General features: G+C 45.4%; 1 protein-coding gene across 14 annotated transcripts in view; it reads right to left on the reverse strand.

The window, feature by feature from the left end:
* RGS6 (regulator of G protein signaling 6) overlaps nucleotides 1–20,224 on the reverse strand; it is a 601,147-nt gene that overhangs the window by 69,542 nt on the left and 511,381 nt on the right. For 12 of the 14 annotated variants that reach the window (XR_006343935.1, XM_043919808.1, XM_043919806.1 and 9 more), the window contains exons 8-12: nucleotides 18,170–18,246; nucleotides 15,507–15,588; nucleotides 13,861–13,935; nucleotides 11,875–11,973; nucleotides 10,696–10,757 (exon numbers count right to left, since the gene is read on the reverse strand). Coding sequence is in view for 13 of the 14 variants with exons in the window: in XM_043919808.1 (XP_043775743.1) it covers nucleotides 10,696–10,757; nucleotides 11,875–11,973; nucleotides 13,861–13,935; nucleotides 15,507–15,588; nucleotides 18,170–18,246 (395 nt within the window). In the remaining variant the exon portion in view is untranslated. The remainder of the gene's footprint in view (nucleotides 1–10,695; nucleotides 10,758–11,874; nucleotides 11,974–13,860; nucleotides 13,936–15,506; nucleotides 15,589–18,169; nucleotides 18,247–20,224) is intronic. The other 2 variants (XM_043919807.1, XM_043919805.1) reach the window with 1 other exon arrangement.

Consider the following 20,224-nt stretch of genomic DNA (forward strand, 5'->3'; position numbering starts at 1 on the left):
TTCCCTGATTGTGCTGAAGCACATCCTTTAGTAGTTTCCCCAGAAAGGATGCATAAGAGCTAAATATTTTGAGTCTTTGCAGGTGTAAAAATGCTTTATACTTCGCTCACAGTGCTGGACATAGAACCCTGGGTTATAAGTCATTTTCTTTCAGAATTTTGAAGGCATTGCTCTATTTTTTTTTTTTTTTTTCTGGATATCCAGTGTGCTATGGTACTATTGAGAAGTCTGAATCCATTTTAACTTTTGTTCTTTTGTTCGGTTTCTTTTCTCTCTGGAAGCTTAGAGTCGTCTCTTTATTGCTTATAGTGCTTTCAAATTTCCCCATGACCCTTGCTGGTGGTTTTTATTCACTGTGCACAATGGGCAATCAATAGGTAAAATATATATATTCACATAGATATATTTCCCAGAAATCTCATGGTATGTCTTTGGTAATTTCATAACCTTCATCTCCTTGGTTTTCACTTTTTATAATACTTTTAAATTAAATGTTGGAATTGATAATCCAATATTCCTAAATTTTCTCTGTTTTTTGTTCTCTTGTCTTCTTGTCTAATGGTTCTTCTGAAATTTTCTTTATTTTTTTCATTATGGACTGTCACTTTCTTACATTTCCAAAGTTCATTCTTGTTTATCATAGTATCTAGTTCTTGTTTTATGAATGAAATATCTTCTTAGGTTTCTGGGGATATTGTGTGCTCAGTCATTCAGTCATGTCTAGGGGCTTCCCTGGTGGCTCAGGGGTTAAAGCATCTGCCTGCAATGCGGGAGACTTGGGTTCGATCCCTGGGTTGGGAAGATTCCCCTGGAGAAGGAAATGGCAACCCACTCCAGTATTCTTGCCTGGAGAATCCCATGGATGGAGGAGCCTGGTGGGCTACAGTCCACGGGGTCGCAAAGAGTCGGACACGACTGAGTGACTTCACTTTCACTTTCAGATTATAGCCCACTAGGCTCCTCTGCCCATGGAATTTTTCAGGCAAGAGTATTGGAGCAGGTTGCCATTTCCTATTCCAAGGCATCTTCGCAACCCAGGGATCAAACCTGAGTCCCTTGCACAGGCAGGCAGATTCTTTACCTCTGAGCCACCAGAGAAACCCAAAGTAGTGGTAGAGAAACTTGTTCTGCAAGACCGAAATGGTAAATATTTCAGGCTTGGCAGACCAGATGGTGTCTGTTGCAAATACTTGGCTCTTCTATTATGACACAAAAGCAGCCACAGATAATTTGTGAATAAATGTGTGTGACTGTGTTCCAATAAAACTTTATTTGCAAACACAGGGAGTGGAGTGGAATGGATTCGGCCTGTGTGTTAGTTAGTTAGCAGTCTCTTGCCTATGGGCATCTACACCTGGCTCCTGAGAGCAGGGCATGGGAGGGGTCAGGGGCCCCACAGCTCGTATGCAACTCACTCAGTAATTCTCTTGCTTTCAGCTTGCCCTTTATGATGTGATGTGTCCGAGTTCTGAGCTAATGGGACTCAATTTCTCCAGAGAATAAAGTGCCCACCTCCTGTGTTTGTCATTAGTGGGGAGAGAGGGTCTCTTTGTGGGCTTGGAGTCACGGATCCAAAAGTTCCGGAGACTGACTACCTATTCCTCTAGGGTTACCCCCATGCCTCCTTGCCTCCCAGTCTTGGGTGCCTTCAAGAACAAAAGCCAGATTTTGTTGGGCAAACTGGTTTTGTTATAATTCTCCCACCCCTAACAAGGAGGTCATAATGTTCTTCATTCTGTCCCCATTCAATTTCTTTTTTATTAAATTTTGAAACATTTCTGGCATAAAATTATAAGAGCATCACCCTTGAACTCACCACCCAATAAAGAGAAACACAATATTATAAATAGAGACAGAAGCCTGTGGTCATGCTCCTTAATTCCATACATTTGTGATCTTGGAAAAATGTGTGGAAATCGTTCATTCATTCATTTGTTGAGCTTGTGAGTTTATACTCTTTTTATTCCTTTACTGACATGTTATTTTTGGGGAGAGAGAGAAGACAAATATTTGTCCACAATATTATTAGTATCTTAAATGAATTTATTATAATTTATGTAATCATTTCCTTTATATTAGACATAAACTTTTTCTTTATTTAGTATACATAGTTCTGGCTATAGTAAAACATCATTGTTCACATAAGTTTTTCCGTCTTTTAGGTTATTTATTTAGAATTAATATCCATAAGTGGAATTATTGGACCAGCAGGTATAAATCTTTTTATGGTTATCGATCCACAGTAAAACTTTCCCATAAGCACTGCCATCTTGAGTGTCACCAGCATCCCCTGTAATGGCAGATTCAGAGTCAAAATTTCTGCTAGTGAATTGCAAAGAGCAGGTGTGGCCAAGTAGCTTACTTCTGAGAATGTGAAGAAATTCGTTGGCAGCTCCATCTCATTGCTACTCAAAATGTGGTCCATGAAGCACAGCACAGGCATCACCTGGGAGCTTGTAAGAAATGCAGAAGCTCAGGCCCCACCCAGACCTACTGGGTCAGAATCTGCATTGATAATAAGATCACCAGGTGAACGAAATGCACGTTAAAGTTTGAGAAGCACCACATCCCGTTCTTCAATGTCCTGAGAGGCTCAGGATGTTTTATTCATCAAACGAAGATGAAGGAGCCTGTGATACTTTTAGTTTTAAACACACTGTCTCATGCACGGACTGTAACCCCACGGGGTGGGAGGAGCAGTGGACCGAATTGAAAAGCTTTGGTTTCTAGTTCTTCGGTGAGCCATTGAACTGATCTTTGTTGAGTTCGGGGCTTCTCTGGTGGTTCAGATGGTAAAGAATCTGCCTGTGATGAGGGGGACCTGGATTTGATCCCTAAGTCAGGAAAATCCCCTGGAGAAGGGAATGGCAACCCACTCCAGTATTCTTGCCTCGCGAATTCCGTGGAGAGAGGAGCCTGACAGGCTATGAGGCAAGTTCGCCATATATTACCTAATAATAACCTTGATGAGCCCTCAGGACCTTTTGATAAGAAAATAGGAAAGCATTTCAAGAGTCCTCCAATTACCCCACAACTATAAGATAGATGCTTGCAACCACCACAGGCAGCGCACGTCCACCGTCCTGTAAATCTCTTGCTGGTGGTACATTTGGGGTGGGCGAGGCTTCATCCATACAAGCTGTCCAGCATCTCAGATGAGAATGGACAGGCACGGGAGCTCTAAGGGAGCACTCTGACAGCAGGATCAAGAGATGAGTTGGTGCTGTGACAGCTCCACAGGCAGCCATCCCGTTGCCACCTGGGCCAATCTCATGCTTCCTGAGGTGAACACATCCAGACAGAGAGGGTGATGCACTCCAATCCCACCGGGACAGGAGCTCCTGGGCTCGGGACCCTGCCTGACCTTCCCCTACATACCTCTTTGTCCAGCTGTTCACCTGTATCCTTTAATAAGCTGGTAAGTGAAAGTGTTCCCCTGAGTTCTGTGAGACACTCTGTAAATTAACCAAACCCAACAGAGGGCTCATGGGAACCGGTTTATAGCCAAGTCAGACAGCAGTTGTGGGGAACCTAAGCCCATTATGACTGGCATCTGAAGTGGGGTGAGTGAAAGTCTCTCAGTCGTATCTGACTCTTTGTGACCCCTTGGACTCTACAGTCCATGGAATTCTCCAGGCCAGAATACTGGAGTGGGTAGCCTTTCCCTTCTCCAGGGGGTCTTCCCAACCCAGGGATTGAACCCAGGTCTCCTGCATTGCAGGCGGATTCTTACCAGCTGAGCCACCAGGGAAGCCCAAGAATACTGGAGTGAGTAGCCCATCCCTTCTCCAGGGGCTCCTTCCAACCCAGGAATCGAAATGGGTTCTCCTGCATTGCAGGTGATTCTTTACCAACTGAACTCTGGCACTATCTCCAGGTAGAGTGTCAGACAGAGTTAAATTGTAGGACAGCTAGCTGGTGTCAGAGAATCTCCTGGTGTGGAGGAAACATCCCCACGTATCTAGTGTCAACAGAGCGGTGAGTAAGGTGGCGTAAGAAAGTGAAACTGTTTGTCACTCAGTTCAGTTCAGTTCAGTCGCTCAGTCGTGTCCGACTCTTTGCGACCCCATGAATCGCAGTGCGCCAGGCCTTCCTGTCCATCACAAACTCCCGGAGTTTACTCAAACTCATGCCCATCGAGTCGGTGATGCCATCCAGATATCTCATCCTCTGTCGTCCCCTTCTCCTGCCCCCAATCCCTCCCAGCATCAGCATCTCTTCCAATGAGTCACCTCTTCACATGAGGTGGCCAAAGTATTGGAGTTTCAGCTTCAGCATCAGTCCTTCCAATGAACACCCAGGACTGATCTCCTTCACTCAGTCATGTCCAAATCTTTGCGACCCCATGGACTATAGCCCACCAGGCTCCTCCGTCCTTGGAATTCTCCAGGCAAGAATACCAGAGTGGATTGTCATTCCCTTCTCCAGGGGATCTTCCCGACCCATGGAATGAACTCAGGTCTCCTGCACTGTAGGCAGACTCTTTAACATCTGAGCCACCAGCGAAGCCCATGGTGGTGTGAGAGTAAAGGAAAAACACAGGGAAAGGAAGACTGTTTTTTTTTCTCTACACAGCATCCCAAGAATGAAGTATATATATGGCATCGGTACATAGTATATGAGGGGGAAGAAGGAGAGATGCTGTCAGGCTCCAGGGAAAATGGGCAGTGAGGGCTGGCTTGCAGCTGTGGGAAGTGATTACTCAAGGGGAGCAAGGGCATGGAATACAAAGCATTCTGGGAGAGTGACCATCATTCTGACTTTAGAAATACAACACAAATGTGCTGCCGCGTTCCTAAGGAAATCAGGGCCTCTGGTGGGAAGGAAAGCTGGAGACAGAATGTGAGAAGGGTGAACAGGAGCGTGAGTTTGCATCCCCTTTGGTACGTGTACTTTCTAAATGATGATGCACGAAGCAGGATCGGGCAGGAAGAGGATCTGAAAGGGAAGGGAATGAAAAGCAGAGCAGCACTGCAGACACAGAAGAGAAACGGTTGCTTCTTATTAATTCATTCGTCTCTCTTTCTTCACGTTGGAGAAAACAGGGAGGAAAGACAATGTAAAGAAGGAATTCCTTAATTATGGGCCACCCAGAGAAAAGATATGCAACAGAGAAACTCGGGTTGAGGGAAGGGCCATGGAGGTGAATGTGGCCCCTTAGACAGAAGAGCATACGCCAGGCTATCACGGCCTTTCCAGGTCTTGGTCCGGATACAGGCACCCTGTCTACAGTGTAACCTCTGGTGTTTTCTTTTCTATCACCTAGCATGATCTGGGAGAGAGAAGCAAGGACTCTGCAGTATCTGGAATCACATAAAAGCAATGTTGTAATGACCTCTTCAGCCCCTTTTTTTTTCCTCCCTGAAAGTATCATTAGACATTAAGCTCATAGACTTCTATCACCCTAGCAGGTTTTTAATAGACCCTTAGGGTCTGCAGTCCCTTGCTCATTATCTCATTTCATGAATTACATTTCATGATCACAGAGGGGTCAGGAAGCAGAGGAGGAACCAGCTATAATTTCAGGAGGCAGCAGTGATCTAGGACATGGGCAGGCAAGGTGATGGTAAAAAATCAATTCAGCAGTTGGTTATGATGCACCCATGGCTCCCAAGGATCAGGTAAGGATAAGCTAAGTGCAGGAGCAGATAAAAAATCACACACCACTATTTCTCCATGTGGGACAGCTTGGTGTGATCTGGGCAGTGACTGGCCAGAGCTCAGTACCACTAAAGGTGGAGAAACATAGCAAAATGTAGAGACTTTCCAGACAATTTGGAACTAAAATGTATAGATTTTTGCGTTCTCAAAGTTGGTTTGTCTAGTGTTATAAAGCTGGGCTGAATAAAAAGTGGATCCCCTTGAGCACTCTTGCAAAGAAGAGCAAGACCTCACCTATTTGGCAATTTCACCTATTGAGGAAACACAGGTAAATGACCAAAAGGGCCTCGGAGCAGAGTCTACAATGAAATACACATGCCCCAAGGCTCACTGCCTGTTATTAAGAACAGCGCACTTCATGAAGACTCTTTTCCTCTTGCTTTTGGATAGAGACTAAAGAACTTGATTATTTGATTTTCTGGTGTGGTAGATCTGTTTTAAAAATGGAATCTATTTCCCCAGTCCTTGAATCTGATCTGGGCCTGTGACTTGCTTTTGTTAATAAAATGCAGCAGAGGTGTCAGAATGCCAGTTTCAAGCCTCAGGGAGCTCTGCATGTTTCGGCTCTCTTGCTTGCAATCCTTCTGTCCCCAGGCAAACAAGGTCAAACTGGCCTTCTGGAAGATGGGAGACCATGCAAAGCTCTGCCCAGTGGTCCCAGACGAGGTCATCCGAAACCAGCTGAACCAAACATATGAGTGATCCCAGGCAAGATCAGTAGAGCAGCCAACCCAACCCACAGAGGCACACAGACACAAGGGTGGTCCAGCAGACACAGACATGTGTACAGAGACATATATACACAGACATGTGGGCACACAGGCTGGCAGCTAGCCACATGAACAACAGTAAATGTCACTTGTTTGAAGACACTATGTTTTTAGGTGGTTTGTTACTCAGCAATAGCTAACTGATATACCTGGCCTGCTACATATTGGAAACAGGAATAATTTAGAGAGGAAGAAGGGCTACTGGAAACAAGCCATGCTGACAGAAATAAGAAAACAAAGCAGCTACTAAAAAGTAAAAACAGACTCAAAGAACCTACTGGTCTGGGGCCTTGATGGCTCAAATAGTAATGAATCTGCCTGCAATTACAGGAGACCCAGGTTTGATCCCTAGGTCAGGAAGATTCCCTGGAGAAGGGAGTGGCAAGCCACTCCAGTATTCTTGCCTGGAGAATTCCATGGACAGAGGAGCCTGGCGGGCCACAGTCCATGGGGTCACAGAGTTGGACATGAGTGAGCGACCAGCACTTTTGCTTTACTAGGGGAAAGGGAAACATTTTGATAAGACCTTGATCACTGACAGAATTTTAAAGCACAATATATGGACACTGACCCTGAGTTATCCAGAAAACTTAACAGAAAGGCAGTGTCCTTTCTTCAAGAAGGCAAAGGCATGTTTAAGCAATATTCTCATTCAAAATAGTTAAAATGAAAAGCTCAAGGTGTTAAGCATTATTTGCTGGAAAATTCATTTGTGTGTGCAGGGACCATACTTTCTGAAGCCAAAACTGGGTGACACTTCAGATGGGCTTTGGTGCCGCTTCCAGAAATATAGTTTGGTGGCCGTGATGTAGGCATTTTGGGACATTTGACCACTCATGGGGACAATGAGACAGAAGAGGTGAAATCAAGATGACCCAGGAAAATCTGCACAGAAAAGCCAATCTCCTTCCTTGGAGGTTCCAGGTTTGTGGTACCAGAGCAGGCAGCCCAGCGGAGACCCACAGACTGGAGGCTGCGAGGCCAGCCTTCGGCAGCCTGCAGGGCTCTCTTTTCACTCTCTGAGAGTGAAAAGAAAGAGGTGGGAAGAACTGCCATCTGCAGGGCCTGCCTCTTTCCTTGGCCTGTCCTCTGTCCCCCTGGACACCACACAGCAGGTTCATGCCATTTTATGTACTTGAATTCTGCTCCTTTCCAAAGCATCACACTGGAAAATAATAATTGTTCACATTCACTGCGAGTGTTGTGCCAAGGATTAGATCTCTCGCCGAGGATTAACTCATGAACCCTGTTAGTTAAGCATCACTGCTGTCTCCCCTTTCAAGAGGTGAACCGAGGCACAGAGAGGTGAAGCAACCTGCCCAAGGTCACACAGTTAGAAAATGGCAGAGGCGGAATCCAAACCTAGATGGCTGGCTCCACATCCATCCCCTACATTGTGTGGTTCTGCTCCTTTAGTTTGCAAAGTTTCCTTTTTCTCTTCCCAGCTGCGTCTGGCTGCATCCTTTGACCCAATCTTGACTCCTGCCTTTTTTAGAACTGGACTTTTATGATCACCAGCCCTCCTGCCCTCTCCCCAGTTTCAATTCTCAGAGAACTAAGTGGAAAACCACATGCACCTGTTCTCAGCCGGCTGCGGTCCTTTGCCTGACGGCTTCTGGCTCATTACCACGATCACCTGGAGTGGGTCCAGGGAACCCAGGTCCGCCCACCTGAGATAGCTCAGCTGTCACCTCTGGCGGGCAGAGCAGTGGCACCCAAGGCCAGCTGCCAGCGCCACCTCCCTGTTCTCACCCCCACCGAGCCGCTGACAGACCAAGGCTCCAGGCTGCTTTATCTCCTTCTAACACCCGTCTCCTCTCCCTCCTCCTCTCTATCTGGGGGTTTCCTGTGGCTCTAATGAAAAACCCTTGTGTCACATTGAAAAGTTGCCAGTAACTGCTGCTGGGAATAAAATGCAGTCTCTGCTGGGCGGAGACTCGTGAAAGCTTCAGGCTGGGGAGTGAGGAGGGCAGGGTTGGAATGAATAATCTCTGCGGGTGTGAGCAGGCTCTCAAGCATAATTAGAGGGTACCAGGTGAGGCCTGTAAACAAACAATGGGTGCGCCCAGGCTCCCCTCCCCGACCAGGGCTGTCTCCTTTCCTGCCACACACACCCACGCAGCTGGCCACCCTCGTGCTGACAGGTTTGGGATCTTTCCCTCCCTCCACCCCAAAGATGAGACCAGGCTGGGCGTCCCTTTTGATGTGAGCGCTCAGGTCACTGTGCGTGGTGGGCAGTGGCTTCTCCAAATCCTCAGAGACCTGGTCAGTCTACCACAGGGTATTCAAAATGCAGTTTCCCCGATCTACTCTGAATCACTGAGTCCAATTCCTAGCACGATGGCTTAAGACTCTCCAGTCTTAACCCCCTCTCTGACCTGGATGATCAGACTCAAAACCACTGACCCTAGCAAGCAGACCAAGGGACAGACACATCCACATACATGGTCTCCTAGGTCTGCAGACTTTATAGAGGGTCCTTCCACGGCTGGCTCTGATCCTAGGACAGCCAGGACAGCCATTACTGGCCCCCATTCACAGACAAAGAAGCTTGCAGTTTCTCACAGGCTATGACACCAGGGGAGTGGAGGTCCTCCCAGCTGTTTCACTCACAAGCACTCTGCTGGGATGAAGACAACCACAGTGAGGTTTGAAAAGCAAGCTCAGAGCCTGGGACTCCGAAAGCCCCACATTATGATAGTGGGCTGAGGAGGCTCCCCAGCCCCCCAGGCTAAAGCTGTGACCCCTAGAACACTTGTCTAATGTGAGGTGAGCTCCAGCCATGGCAACCTTCTCAAGCACGTGCATTCGGGAAAATAGGAATACCAGGAATTCTCAGTGGGGTTGATTTTGCCCTCTCCTGGGACATTTGATGGTGCGTGAAAACATTTTTGCTGTCATAAACTGTGAGGTGGGGTTTTGGCATCTAGCGGGTAGAGGTCAAGGGCTTCTTCCTAGGTGGTGCAGAGGTAAAGAACCTGCCTGCCAGTGCAGGAGACGTGGGCTCAATCCCTGGCTCTGGAAGATCCCCTGGAGAAGGAAATGGCAACCCACTCCAGTATTCTTGCCTGGGAAATCCCATGGACAGAGGAGCCTGGTGGGTTACAGGCCATGGGGTTGCAAAGAGTAGGAAATGACTGAGTCACTGAGCATGCATATGTGGGTAGAGGTCAAGGATGCTGCAAAACATCATGTACAGGACAGCTTCCTGCCACCAAGTATTTGGCCCAGAATGTCAATTGTGACACTCCTGAGAAGTCCCGGAATAGATACGAGATGCCAGCAAAGAGACGAGCCCGTATCCACGGATGTCCTTGGCCACCTAAGGGCAAAGTGTGCATCCCAGTTTGGCGTCTGTGTGTGGAGTTTCCTTTGGCTCGATTTGCGTTATTTATCTAGAAAGAAGATGTGGATGAACCCAGGGGCCAGCAGGGAAAGGCTTACAGGTTGAACACACAGCCAGCCCTCCATGTCAGGCGGACTTAAAGGACCCACCTTACTGTGATGACCAATAAACACTAAGACACAACTTAAGCCCTTGAGCCTTCAGATATTGGTTGCCACTTTAACAGTAGCATATGGATGAATAAACCTCTGGTTCGGGGTTACCTGCTCAGATTTATTCCATATAGACTCCCCAGGTGCTCTCCCCTCTTTAAAAAAGCTCAAAAAAAGACTGTTTCGTTGACAAAACCAAGTCTCCCATGAGTTAACAGAGTGGAACCAACTCCTGGTGCAGACTGTAGCAGTAAGGCTCCTGTGGAAGCCAGGCTGCAGGTGCCAAATATTTTCTTTACAGCTGATTCGATGCAGTTGGGAGGTTGATGGTGTGTGGAGATGGAACGCCTCCTGATGGTCCAGTCCCCCCTGTTTGCGCAGCCAGCACCTCAAAGGGCACACATAATTCTTTCCCCCTATAAAGTGAATCTGGGCGTTTTACAGCGGAAAAGGGAGCAATTCCATTTGAATTAATCAAGAGGCTGAAGGTAAATGTGCATTATGTAGCTTTTAAGGTCGTTCTTCCTTGATTGACAAAGTCTCTCAGCCACCCTCCTGAAAAGCTTTAGCAACAGAACATTTCTTGACATCACTCAAGGGAGGTCTGTTATCTTAGCTGTACTCCAACAAGCCTGTGGTTTTTTTCACCCATCAGTTTAAGAAATGACTGTGGTCTGTCTCCTGATACACACTCGTCAGCCATAACCCTGGAACATTTCTTCTTTGTTGAATTAGAGAAAAATAACAACATTAAAGGGAAACATACCTTTCAGCCACTTTGGACATTTTTAAACAATGTCTGTCAATCTGTGCATTCAAAAATGTTATCTGGGGAAAGACAGAACAGAAGTGTTAAGACTAAACTGGGATATTTTCACCCTTTCACCTCAGGAACCCAAATCCTGTATTTCTACCAACAGTCAAACACCTCCTCTGGACAGACTTCTCCAGCCCTCTATTTACCTCCAGCAACTATTTACCTCTTTTGGAAATTCTTACCACACTCAAGAAATACATTCTACAGTTTAGCCTACATCACATATTCTCCTGTACTGTGTTATGGCTTAAGGCTTGATTCCCAAAAGTGATTGCTAACTTAAAAATAGTATATATTCTACAAAGCTTAGCAGCAGCATGGAGGTAACCCACACACCCTAACTATTTGGTTTGACTATTCTCCAGTGATCTCCTACCCAACTTTCACACCTACATCACACCTATGTGCTTGGTGTACTTACCTGGAATCATTGAGTAGCTATTTTCTGTAAGCTATTTCCCCTCCCCCACACAATAATAAACTTGTCAAGTTCAGGCACCTCACAGTTTATGCCTTTGGGTGCCCCCTCTAAGCCAGTAAAGCATAATGTAAAAAGTAGTCCCTTAAGTCACTTTATTACCAGTGAACTCCCGGAAAGGAGTAATGTAATTAGCCAGCCACTGTCTGTTGACTTGGGTTGACCAGTTAACTCCTCATCAAGGAGGATGATAACATGGAACCAAATAATGGTGAAATGGCATTGGGAGTAGGGCTTGCTCTATTTGTCAGCTTTCCTTCTGAATCAGAGCAGTGAAACTGGTGGTCCTAAGCTGGTTTACTCTGGAAGTGCATTACAATTTTAAGGACCCCGTGACATGAGTGCCCCCTACCCACCCCACCCCGCCCTCCCAGCTCCTATAGCATCTTGTATAAAACCTTACTACAGCAGTTAGCCCATGGTGTTATGGTAACTCATTATGTCCTTTCCTACTAAATGCTGGAGCAACTCTGTGGAGAAGTTCTCCTCTTGAGCCTCCATGAATTATTCACACACGGTGCTCGAAGGTTCAAGTCACCCACAGCTGCTTCCACTGTGCTTTCCAGGAACTTAATGCTCCCTGTGAACATTCAAAAGGTTTTCAAACTGGCCACGTCTCCTTTTGAGAGTGCAGCAACCAATTCACTCACTTGTTTCCGGATGTCTTCTTTTGTGGTTTTCCTGATTGGCTGACTGGGGATGTGCACTGGGCTTTGCGACTGGGATTCTTCAGTCACACCGTACACTGACTAGAGGAGAAACAAGAACATTGAATCAAGCGCCCTCAAGAGCTGAAGGAGGCCCAGAGGGTCAGCTACTCTGAGCACTCATCTGATGCCTCTGCCCTCCTCTATGACATCCTGACAATAAGTCATCGGCCTCTGCTTGGATTTCTCCAGTGATGGGAACTCTGGCTCCTGAGACATCTGGTCCCATCTTTGGGTTATCACTGCTAGAAAATCCTTCCTTTCTTTGATGGTCTCCTTGCATAACAGTGCTTCTCCAAATACGGCCCATAGACTACCTGCAAAAAATAATCTTGGGTACTTGGTAAAGATGCACATTGCCGAACTCTACCCCAGACTCACCGAACCAAAATCTTTGTGGGTGGAGTTGGGGGGCCTGCACTTTTATCAAATGCTCCAGGTGATTCTGAGATACAAGTAGGTTCAAGAACAGCTAAAGATTATGCCCAAAGAGACCCCCTCTAGGTTTTCTATTGGTTATGCCTCTCTGGTACAAACTTGAGATGGGAGGGTTTCAGATCTTTTCCTTTTCATCTGACCAGTTTTCTGGACTCAGTTTTCCCACATAACCACAGGTATGGCTACTTTTAATCTGTTCCTTTTGTTAGAAACACATTAAAGATACTCTTTGTTCTGGGAAAGAAATATAACTCCAAAGGATATAATTTATAGCTGAAATCTATAATATCATGGAAGGCTCAGATAGGGACGCACATGGGCTCCATGAAATTCTGGAATATTAGAATTAGGGGGTCTTTAAAGATGAAATGAGGACCTTTTAAGACTAATGTAAAAATATGAAGATGTTGAATTTGTCGTATACTTATTCTGGCCTTCCATTACACTAGTATTGTGAAATGACAGCAACACACTTGCATACTTTCCTGATTGCAGTGATAATAACAAAGATTCTTTTATGTAAGATTTTAAAAAAGGATAATACAGTGGGTATCAAAAACTCAATGAAGAAGAAAATATATAAGTAAAATGAAGGAGTTGATACATATGTCATGTCATATATAGATGAGAGAGAATCACTGTCCCTTCTAGTACAGTGAAACACAAATGAGCGTAGGATCATTCATGGCTGGATGAGATGGTGGTTTGACTTGGGGGAGATCTAACTCTACTAAGACTTTCACCTGTGTCAAAGTATCAAGCCGGCCCCTGTGGGATCTCCTTCCTTACAGTTCCTTATGCGTCCTTTCCTCTCCACTGCCTCTCCAGAGTCAAGAACTATTTATGCTTTGGACCTCTGTACCCTTGAGCCTGCTATGGAAACCCCTGGGAAGCCCCTGGTCTGGTGCCCCGTTCTGGTGTTCCTGAACCATCCTGAACTTTCCACCATCGCCTGCTGGCTTGCTTCATGCCTACCAGGCTGTGGACTAGGGACTTCCCTGATAGCTCAGTTGGTAAAGAATCCGCCTGCAGTGCAAAAGACCCTGGTTCAATTTCTGGGTCAGGAAGATCTGCTGGAGAAGGGACAGGCTACCCACCCCAGTATTCTTGGGCTTCCCTTGTGGCTCAGCTGGTAAACATCCACCTGCAATGCAGGAGACCTGGGTGTGATCCCTGGGTTGGGAAGATCCCCTGGAGAAGGGAAAGGTTACCCACTCCAGTATTCTGGCCTGGAGAATTCGATGGACTGTATAGTCCATGGGCTCCCAGAGTCAGACACGACTGAGCGACTTTCACTTTCACTTGTAGGACTTGCCACTGTATTTCTGCAGCCAGGCCCACACCTGCCACTCCATAAACATTGTAGAATGAATGAAATGGTTTCCAAGGATGAAACCGGGAGAATTACAAATAGTAAATTGTTGTTTGAACAGTATTCAAAATGGAAGGGCAATTCCCATCAAGAATTTTAACTCAGCTAAACTAGCGAACCTTTTTAACCTTTTGTGGGTTCTTCAAACGTCGACATTTTCTGATGTCCATTTCTGTTGTGTTCACACAGCCTGGCTGAGAAAAAAAATCATATAAATTACTAACAGACAATCATACTGTCCAAGTTGGCTCAAGTGACACCCTCAGAACCAGTCTTTGTCTTTCCTGTTACACATAATAAATACATGATTACCTCCATTTTGCCATTGACAATTTGTTTTTACAAAGGTGTTTCCATCTGTAATATGTGTTCCTCCACAGAGTTCTCATATGAAATAAAAGAGCGTAGCTCATATTATCTAAGGATGATATGTAGACAGTACAGTGTACAGTTTATAAGAGTAAACTAATTTTTCAAAGCAGTGGATGGCTTCAACTAGAGCCTTTGTTATTTCAGACACCTAGCTACCTAAGGACTTCCCAGGTGGCACTAGTGGTAAAGAATCTGCCTGCCAATTCAGGAAATGCAAGAGACGTGGGTTTGATCCTTGGATTGGGAAAATCCCCTGGAGTAGAAATGGCAACCCATTCCAGTATTCTTGCCCGGAAAATTCCATGGGCAGAGGAGTCTGGCAGGCTATGGTTTTGCTTCTAATCAGACTTGAGGAAGGCTGACATAATTTATTCATTTTAGTTTCATTTCATGAGGAAAATGCAAAATTTGTTTTGATAATGTGAAATTGGAAATGCATCAGATCTCATGATTCATGGATTTTGTATTTGTGGATCTGCCTACTTGCTGAAATCTACTTATAATTCCCACGCTGATGCTCATGGTGACTTCGTGGTCACTGGTGCATATGTGGAGAGCAGCAAAAATGCTGAGCTGCCCGACCTGCACGTTTCCTGTGAGGCGCCTTCTTGTTTCCTCTCTTGCTGTGAACAAGCATCCTTTTCATGGTGTACTGAGCACCGTGTTTTACACCTTTTTGTGTTTTTTGTTGGTGATCTGGCTGTTTAACATGGCCCCAAAGTCCAGTGCTGACAGGCTGTCTAGTGTTCCTAAGTGCAGGAAGGCTGGGGTTTGCTTTATGGAGAAAAGAGGTGTATTAGATAGGTGCCATCCACGCATGCGCTGTATGCTCTTGGCTGTGAGCTCGAAGTCAGTGATCAACAATATACATTAAATAAGGTGGCTTTAAACTGAGACACACTTTAAACAAGGTTTTCTATTGATTGGTTGATGACAATGTGAGGCAAGGCTTGCAAGAATCTAACCCTGTATTTCTCCCAGGATAATGACTCAGAATCCATTAATTCAGTGCTTTCAATGACCAGTGACTGTGAGTAACATCAATCGGTTGCATTTGAAAGAGAATACTCCAGAAGTTGGAATTGAATAACATTAGAAATGGAAACTGCTTGTTTTAGGACTGTAAACTTTGGGGCCCAAAGTTCCCTGGGTGGAATTCCCACAGCTCCCCCATTTCCAATTCCATATTCGTGAATGAATCATTTTTAAAAGGTGGAACTGATATACATTCCGGAAGATCTACTGAGATGATCTGAGTGAATGGCAAAACCACTTTCACAAAGCTGAGCAACCTTCTTCAGAGTGAGACGCCTTGTGGCTGAAGATGGTCTTTTCTTCTAAGTGAAGGAAGAGAGAAAATTGGAAAAGAGAGACCCGAGCAGAGCTTTCTCACCACTGGCCTGTGGACATCCCAAAAGGCTCGTTCTTGACTATCCAGAATTTTCCTTTCTGTCTTATCCTTTTTCCGATCAATTCTGAAAGAGTGAGAAAAGGGAAATCAGAGGCTTTTTATTCTGTTTTCCTTCCTGACCCACGTGCCAGCTCTAGGTTCCATTTTTAGGAGCTCAGTGTACACAGGGCTCTTGGCCCCTGTGTGGCTCCTGCTTTCTGCAGAACTGTACGATGTGGGTGCAGAGTTCCCGCAAGGAAACCTCAGGAAGCCCACACATGGTAAGACAGCTTGTTTTCAGCTAGACTGAAAATTACTGATTAGGTATAATGAATAGGGTGAGCCTATTCAGCCTTCAGGAATGCAGTTGTCCATTTGAATTATTAAGATTTGGATTATTAAGAATTGCATTAGTTGTTGTCACGCTCACCCCTCCCCCACCTTATCAAAGTACACTGCATATTCAAGTTATGAGAACGAATATAACCATAGGCTTGTAATCTTTCACCCTCAAATCTGAAAGTTTCCTTTAGCTTCAGAATCAGTAGAAATGTCTTCAAAATGCTGCAGTTACGTGTTTTAAAATAGGACTTCTCTGGTGGCTTAGACAGTAAAGAATCTACTTGCAATGCAGGAGACCTGGGTTTAATTCCTGGGTCGGGAAGATCCCCTGGAGAAGGAAATGGCAACCCACCCCAGGACTCTTGCCTGGAGAATTCTGAGGACAGAGGAGCCTGGCGCGGGCTACAGTCCATGGGGTTGCAAAGAGTCGGATATGACTGAGTGACGAACACACTTTTCACTTTTCATGCGTTTTAAAAGTCACTTAAACCATCTGATTCTCTAAAAGCAAAGTAATAGCCCTAGTGTATGACAAGATCCAGAAGGCAAATATCACTGGCCTCAGCTGGGGGAGGAACAAATTGCAAGACAGATTCTTCATGTTGTGATCAGAAGCATAGGTAAGAGCCTTAAAAAACAGACTGCATTACTCCATGTTATCTGAGTAGAAAGTAACTTCGATTAATTGCCGTGTAACTCCAGGTTCTTGGCTCTCTTGGGAGTACTTTAGTTTACTAGACTAAAATAAAGTCATAATAACCCTGTGATTTTTGTGATAATTGCTGTGTACTTAAACAGCCCAGAATTTAATATAATCACAGAGTTAATCAAAATAGGGAATCGAGAAATACCATATATATACAAAGGGGTATTTTCCCCTCCTTTTATAACGTGCGATGATGCTGTGTGGTCCTGAAAGTGTAAATCAGACCTTCTCTTCTCTTCCCAGTGGCTCCTGAGCGCACTGGCTCAATTCTTCCTCCTTCTCACCCCTCACCCACCCTCCTGCTTTCTCCTTTCTCAGGGGCTGTGGGGAGCACTGAGGTGGGGGGGCGGGCATGTGGCCATGGGTAGGGGGCAGAGGCTGCAGGGGGAGGGGAAGAGGGGTACAGTTCACTGGACCCAAGGACCTCACGTCATTTCCAGCTGCAGCCAGACTGGTCATCAGCCTGAGCACAGTCCTGGGGATGGGCTGCAACACTGCCCAGAGCATGGGGAGGGGCCCTTTGAAGACTCATGGGGGCTGCTCACGTGCAAGTGGTGACCAGAGAAAAGATAATCACCTCCTCCCAGTTCAGCATCCCTTCCCCACCCCCTCCTCTGTCCCATTTCTTCCATCTGCAGCTAAATTACAGCCCGCTGCCAAAAAGGACAAGAGAGAACCCCACCTGAGCAAACCCATTTCCCAGAATCAAAAGGATCTGGTTGATGACCATGTTTCTGGGCTGGGGGACATTCACTGCCCACTTCTGATTCCTTACAGAGAAAGGAATTTCTGTTACATTCCCTGGGAGGGAAGAATATGGAAAAAACACTCTGACTTTCTCCTCCTTTCATCTCTTCTTGATTTAACTTATTGGCACATTTGAAAAAAGAAATCAAGCTGAGGTTGGTCCATCTGGGCCCTGTCTGGGTCAGTCTGTTCCCAGGACACCTGTTTTCTGCAGTAAACTTACAAGGCTTGACTCTGCCCTCAGATCGGGGGGTGGTGGTACTACAGATACCCAGTTCTGCCCTTGATGGGAAACTGTAATTCCAGGGCAATGATTTGTGGTCATAGATCCAAAATCATGTCCCATAACTAGTTTTCTCGGTAGCAACCTGACATCTTGGACTCCAAATGTCTGACTTCTATGCCTTGTTTTTTATTGGTTCTGAACCCTTCCCCTTAGGAGAGATGGAGGAGGGGCCACTTGTTGGCTTTCCTAAAACTCCAGTATGTTTTCCAAGAAAGATGAAATTTCCAGACCAACAAGTAAAGTGTGTCTAGTGTTTTTCAGCTTCCGAGCACAGAAGATTTGGAAATCTCCTTGGGAATTAGGTACAGCTTCTTAGAACCAGAGTTATACATTTGGGAGGGACCCCATTACCTGCTGGAACACACACTTTGGAGATTATTTCAGGGTGTCATGGGTGACAGAAATGAAACTTATCCATCCTGACCTTGATTTCTGCTCAGTTGTTTTGATTTCTGCTCAGTTGTTGTCATGAGAGAGACAATGACTAACCATGGCTGGCCAAGGAAGGAAACCCCACTCTCATACCACCTCTAAATTCCAGACAGTCTTTTTCTCCTTGCAAGGGGCCCTGTGAAGTTCACCTACTTGACTTGTGCTTCTGCTTGCATAAAGATGAATTCCCACTTCCTTGCAAAGGCCCTCTGGAGTCTCGCTAAGTTTTCCTAGAGAGAAATGAAAATCAACAAGAAGGCATTAATCATTGTGAGTTTGCACATCGATACTTATTACAAGGCAGCCATCTATTTTGGTTACTTGCAAAAAAACCAGCAGGGCCCTACTTTAAATCCACCGGACATGAACCCAGTTTGACACTGCACCAGACCCTGCTGTACAGAGCAGAACTATTAATATTCATTTACACATCCATTAAGTCTTCTTTTCTTGTGTGTTTTACAGGAACATGACTCACACCGCATTTACAGAGGCCACTGAAGACTGGGAGACTGGATTGTGATTGTTCACGCAGGATTTAGGGAAGGAATGAGAGGGGTCTTTGCAACTGACTCCAAGACCAAGACGGACTTTTCAAGATTTGTCTTCTAGCAATTGGGGGGGGGGTGGTGCTGGGAAGCTGGCCAAAAAGGAGAACCCAGAGGACCTGGCATTAATGACTTTGAAAGTCCAGATTCAAAAGTGGGAAAGAAGGGAGTGCCCAGGTTTGTGATGTTCATGAAAGAAAAACCCAAAAACCATAGGAGAGAAAAGGCATTCTGGGTCACCTTTAGAGGGAGAGGGAATAAGCCTTTTCTCAAAGTCTGTTGAGCAACCGAGTGGCACCATAGCACGGGGGGCAGGGTGTTTGACAGGTCCCCTAATGACTCGCCTAATTCTGATGGAACACCAGGCAAGAGCCCACATTATACTGTGTGTTTTCATAGAGCTCATGCCAAAACTAATTGATTACCCCCATTAGTGGATTATTAATATAAAAGGAGCTTTGGTTGAAGACCAACACATGTAAACTCAGTTATTACCAAGACTTGCTGTGTAAACATTTCAAAAAACCAACCGTTTGATTCTGCCACTGTTCACAGGGGGCCTTCCCAATAGCTCAGTTGGTAAAGAATCTGCCTGCCATGCTGGAGACCCTGGTTCATTCCCTGGGTTAGGAAGATCCACTGGAGAAGGGGTAGGCTACCCACTCCAGTATTCTTGGGCTTCCCTTGTGACTCAGCTGGTAAAGAATCCGCCTGCAGTGTGGGAGACCTGTGTTTGATCCCTGGGTTGGGAAGATTCCCTGGGAGAAGAGAAAGGCTACCCACTCTGGCTTTGTGGCCTGGAGAATTCCATGGACTGACTGTATAGCCATGGGGTCACAAAGAGTCAGATGCAACTGAGCAACTTTCACTTTTTCCCCCCACTTTTGTTTTTTTCACTGTTCACAGGAAGCAAAGCTGGTAAAGCCTGAATGTCAGTCAACTTGGAAGCAGTAACCTAAATCATGATAGAGTCATACCATGGAATACTAGACAGCCATTAAAAATGAGACTGTAGATTATTATTACTACTATAGGAAGAGTCTCAACATCCTTACAGTATATGACTGGAGAAAGAAGCAGCTTACACAATAATATTTATGGTGTGATCCAAGTTTGTTAGGAAAAAAAAAATGTATGTACAGAAAAAAAGACTGCAGACTTCTCTCTCTGCTTTCTTTGTTGTTTGAATTTTTGTTTTTACAAAGATATTATGCCATCAGGAAAAAAAAATAATGAAATTATATAATATACATAATAAAATAATAAAATTACTTAATTGTGAAAACAACAATTTTTTTTAGTTTCTAACCACTTTTAGACAGAACTTCAAAGTGAAAGAACATCTTAATGCCACATTCTTTACCAATACCAAAGCAGAATGTTGTAGGGCAAGAGAACAGAAGACAGAATAAAATATGTTAGGAGCTGGTGCTGTCATGCTCCTATTTAGGAGCTTTTTTAAAAACATGGGAACTACTGGGAGGGGAGACACAGGATGGAGTGGCCACGTCCTTCTGCACTCTGGGTTGTTTCTGTAGATCGTGTTCGGGAAGGGATGTAGTCATGTCCAAGTTAAAGCACTTGGTGCTGGGTGCCCAAAGAGCCAGCCAGCAGTCCTCTGGAAGAGGGGTGGTTGCTGGCACACGAGGGTAGATGGCGG

The sequence above is a fragment of the Cervus elaphus genome, chromosome 12 (genome assembly GCF_910594005.1).
Source record: "Cervus elaphus chromosome 12, mCerEla1.1, whole genome shotgun sequence".
Lineage (NCBI taxonomy): Eukaryota > Metazoa > Chordata > Mammalia > Artiodactyla > Cervidae > Cervus > Cervus elaphus.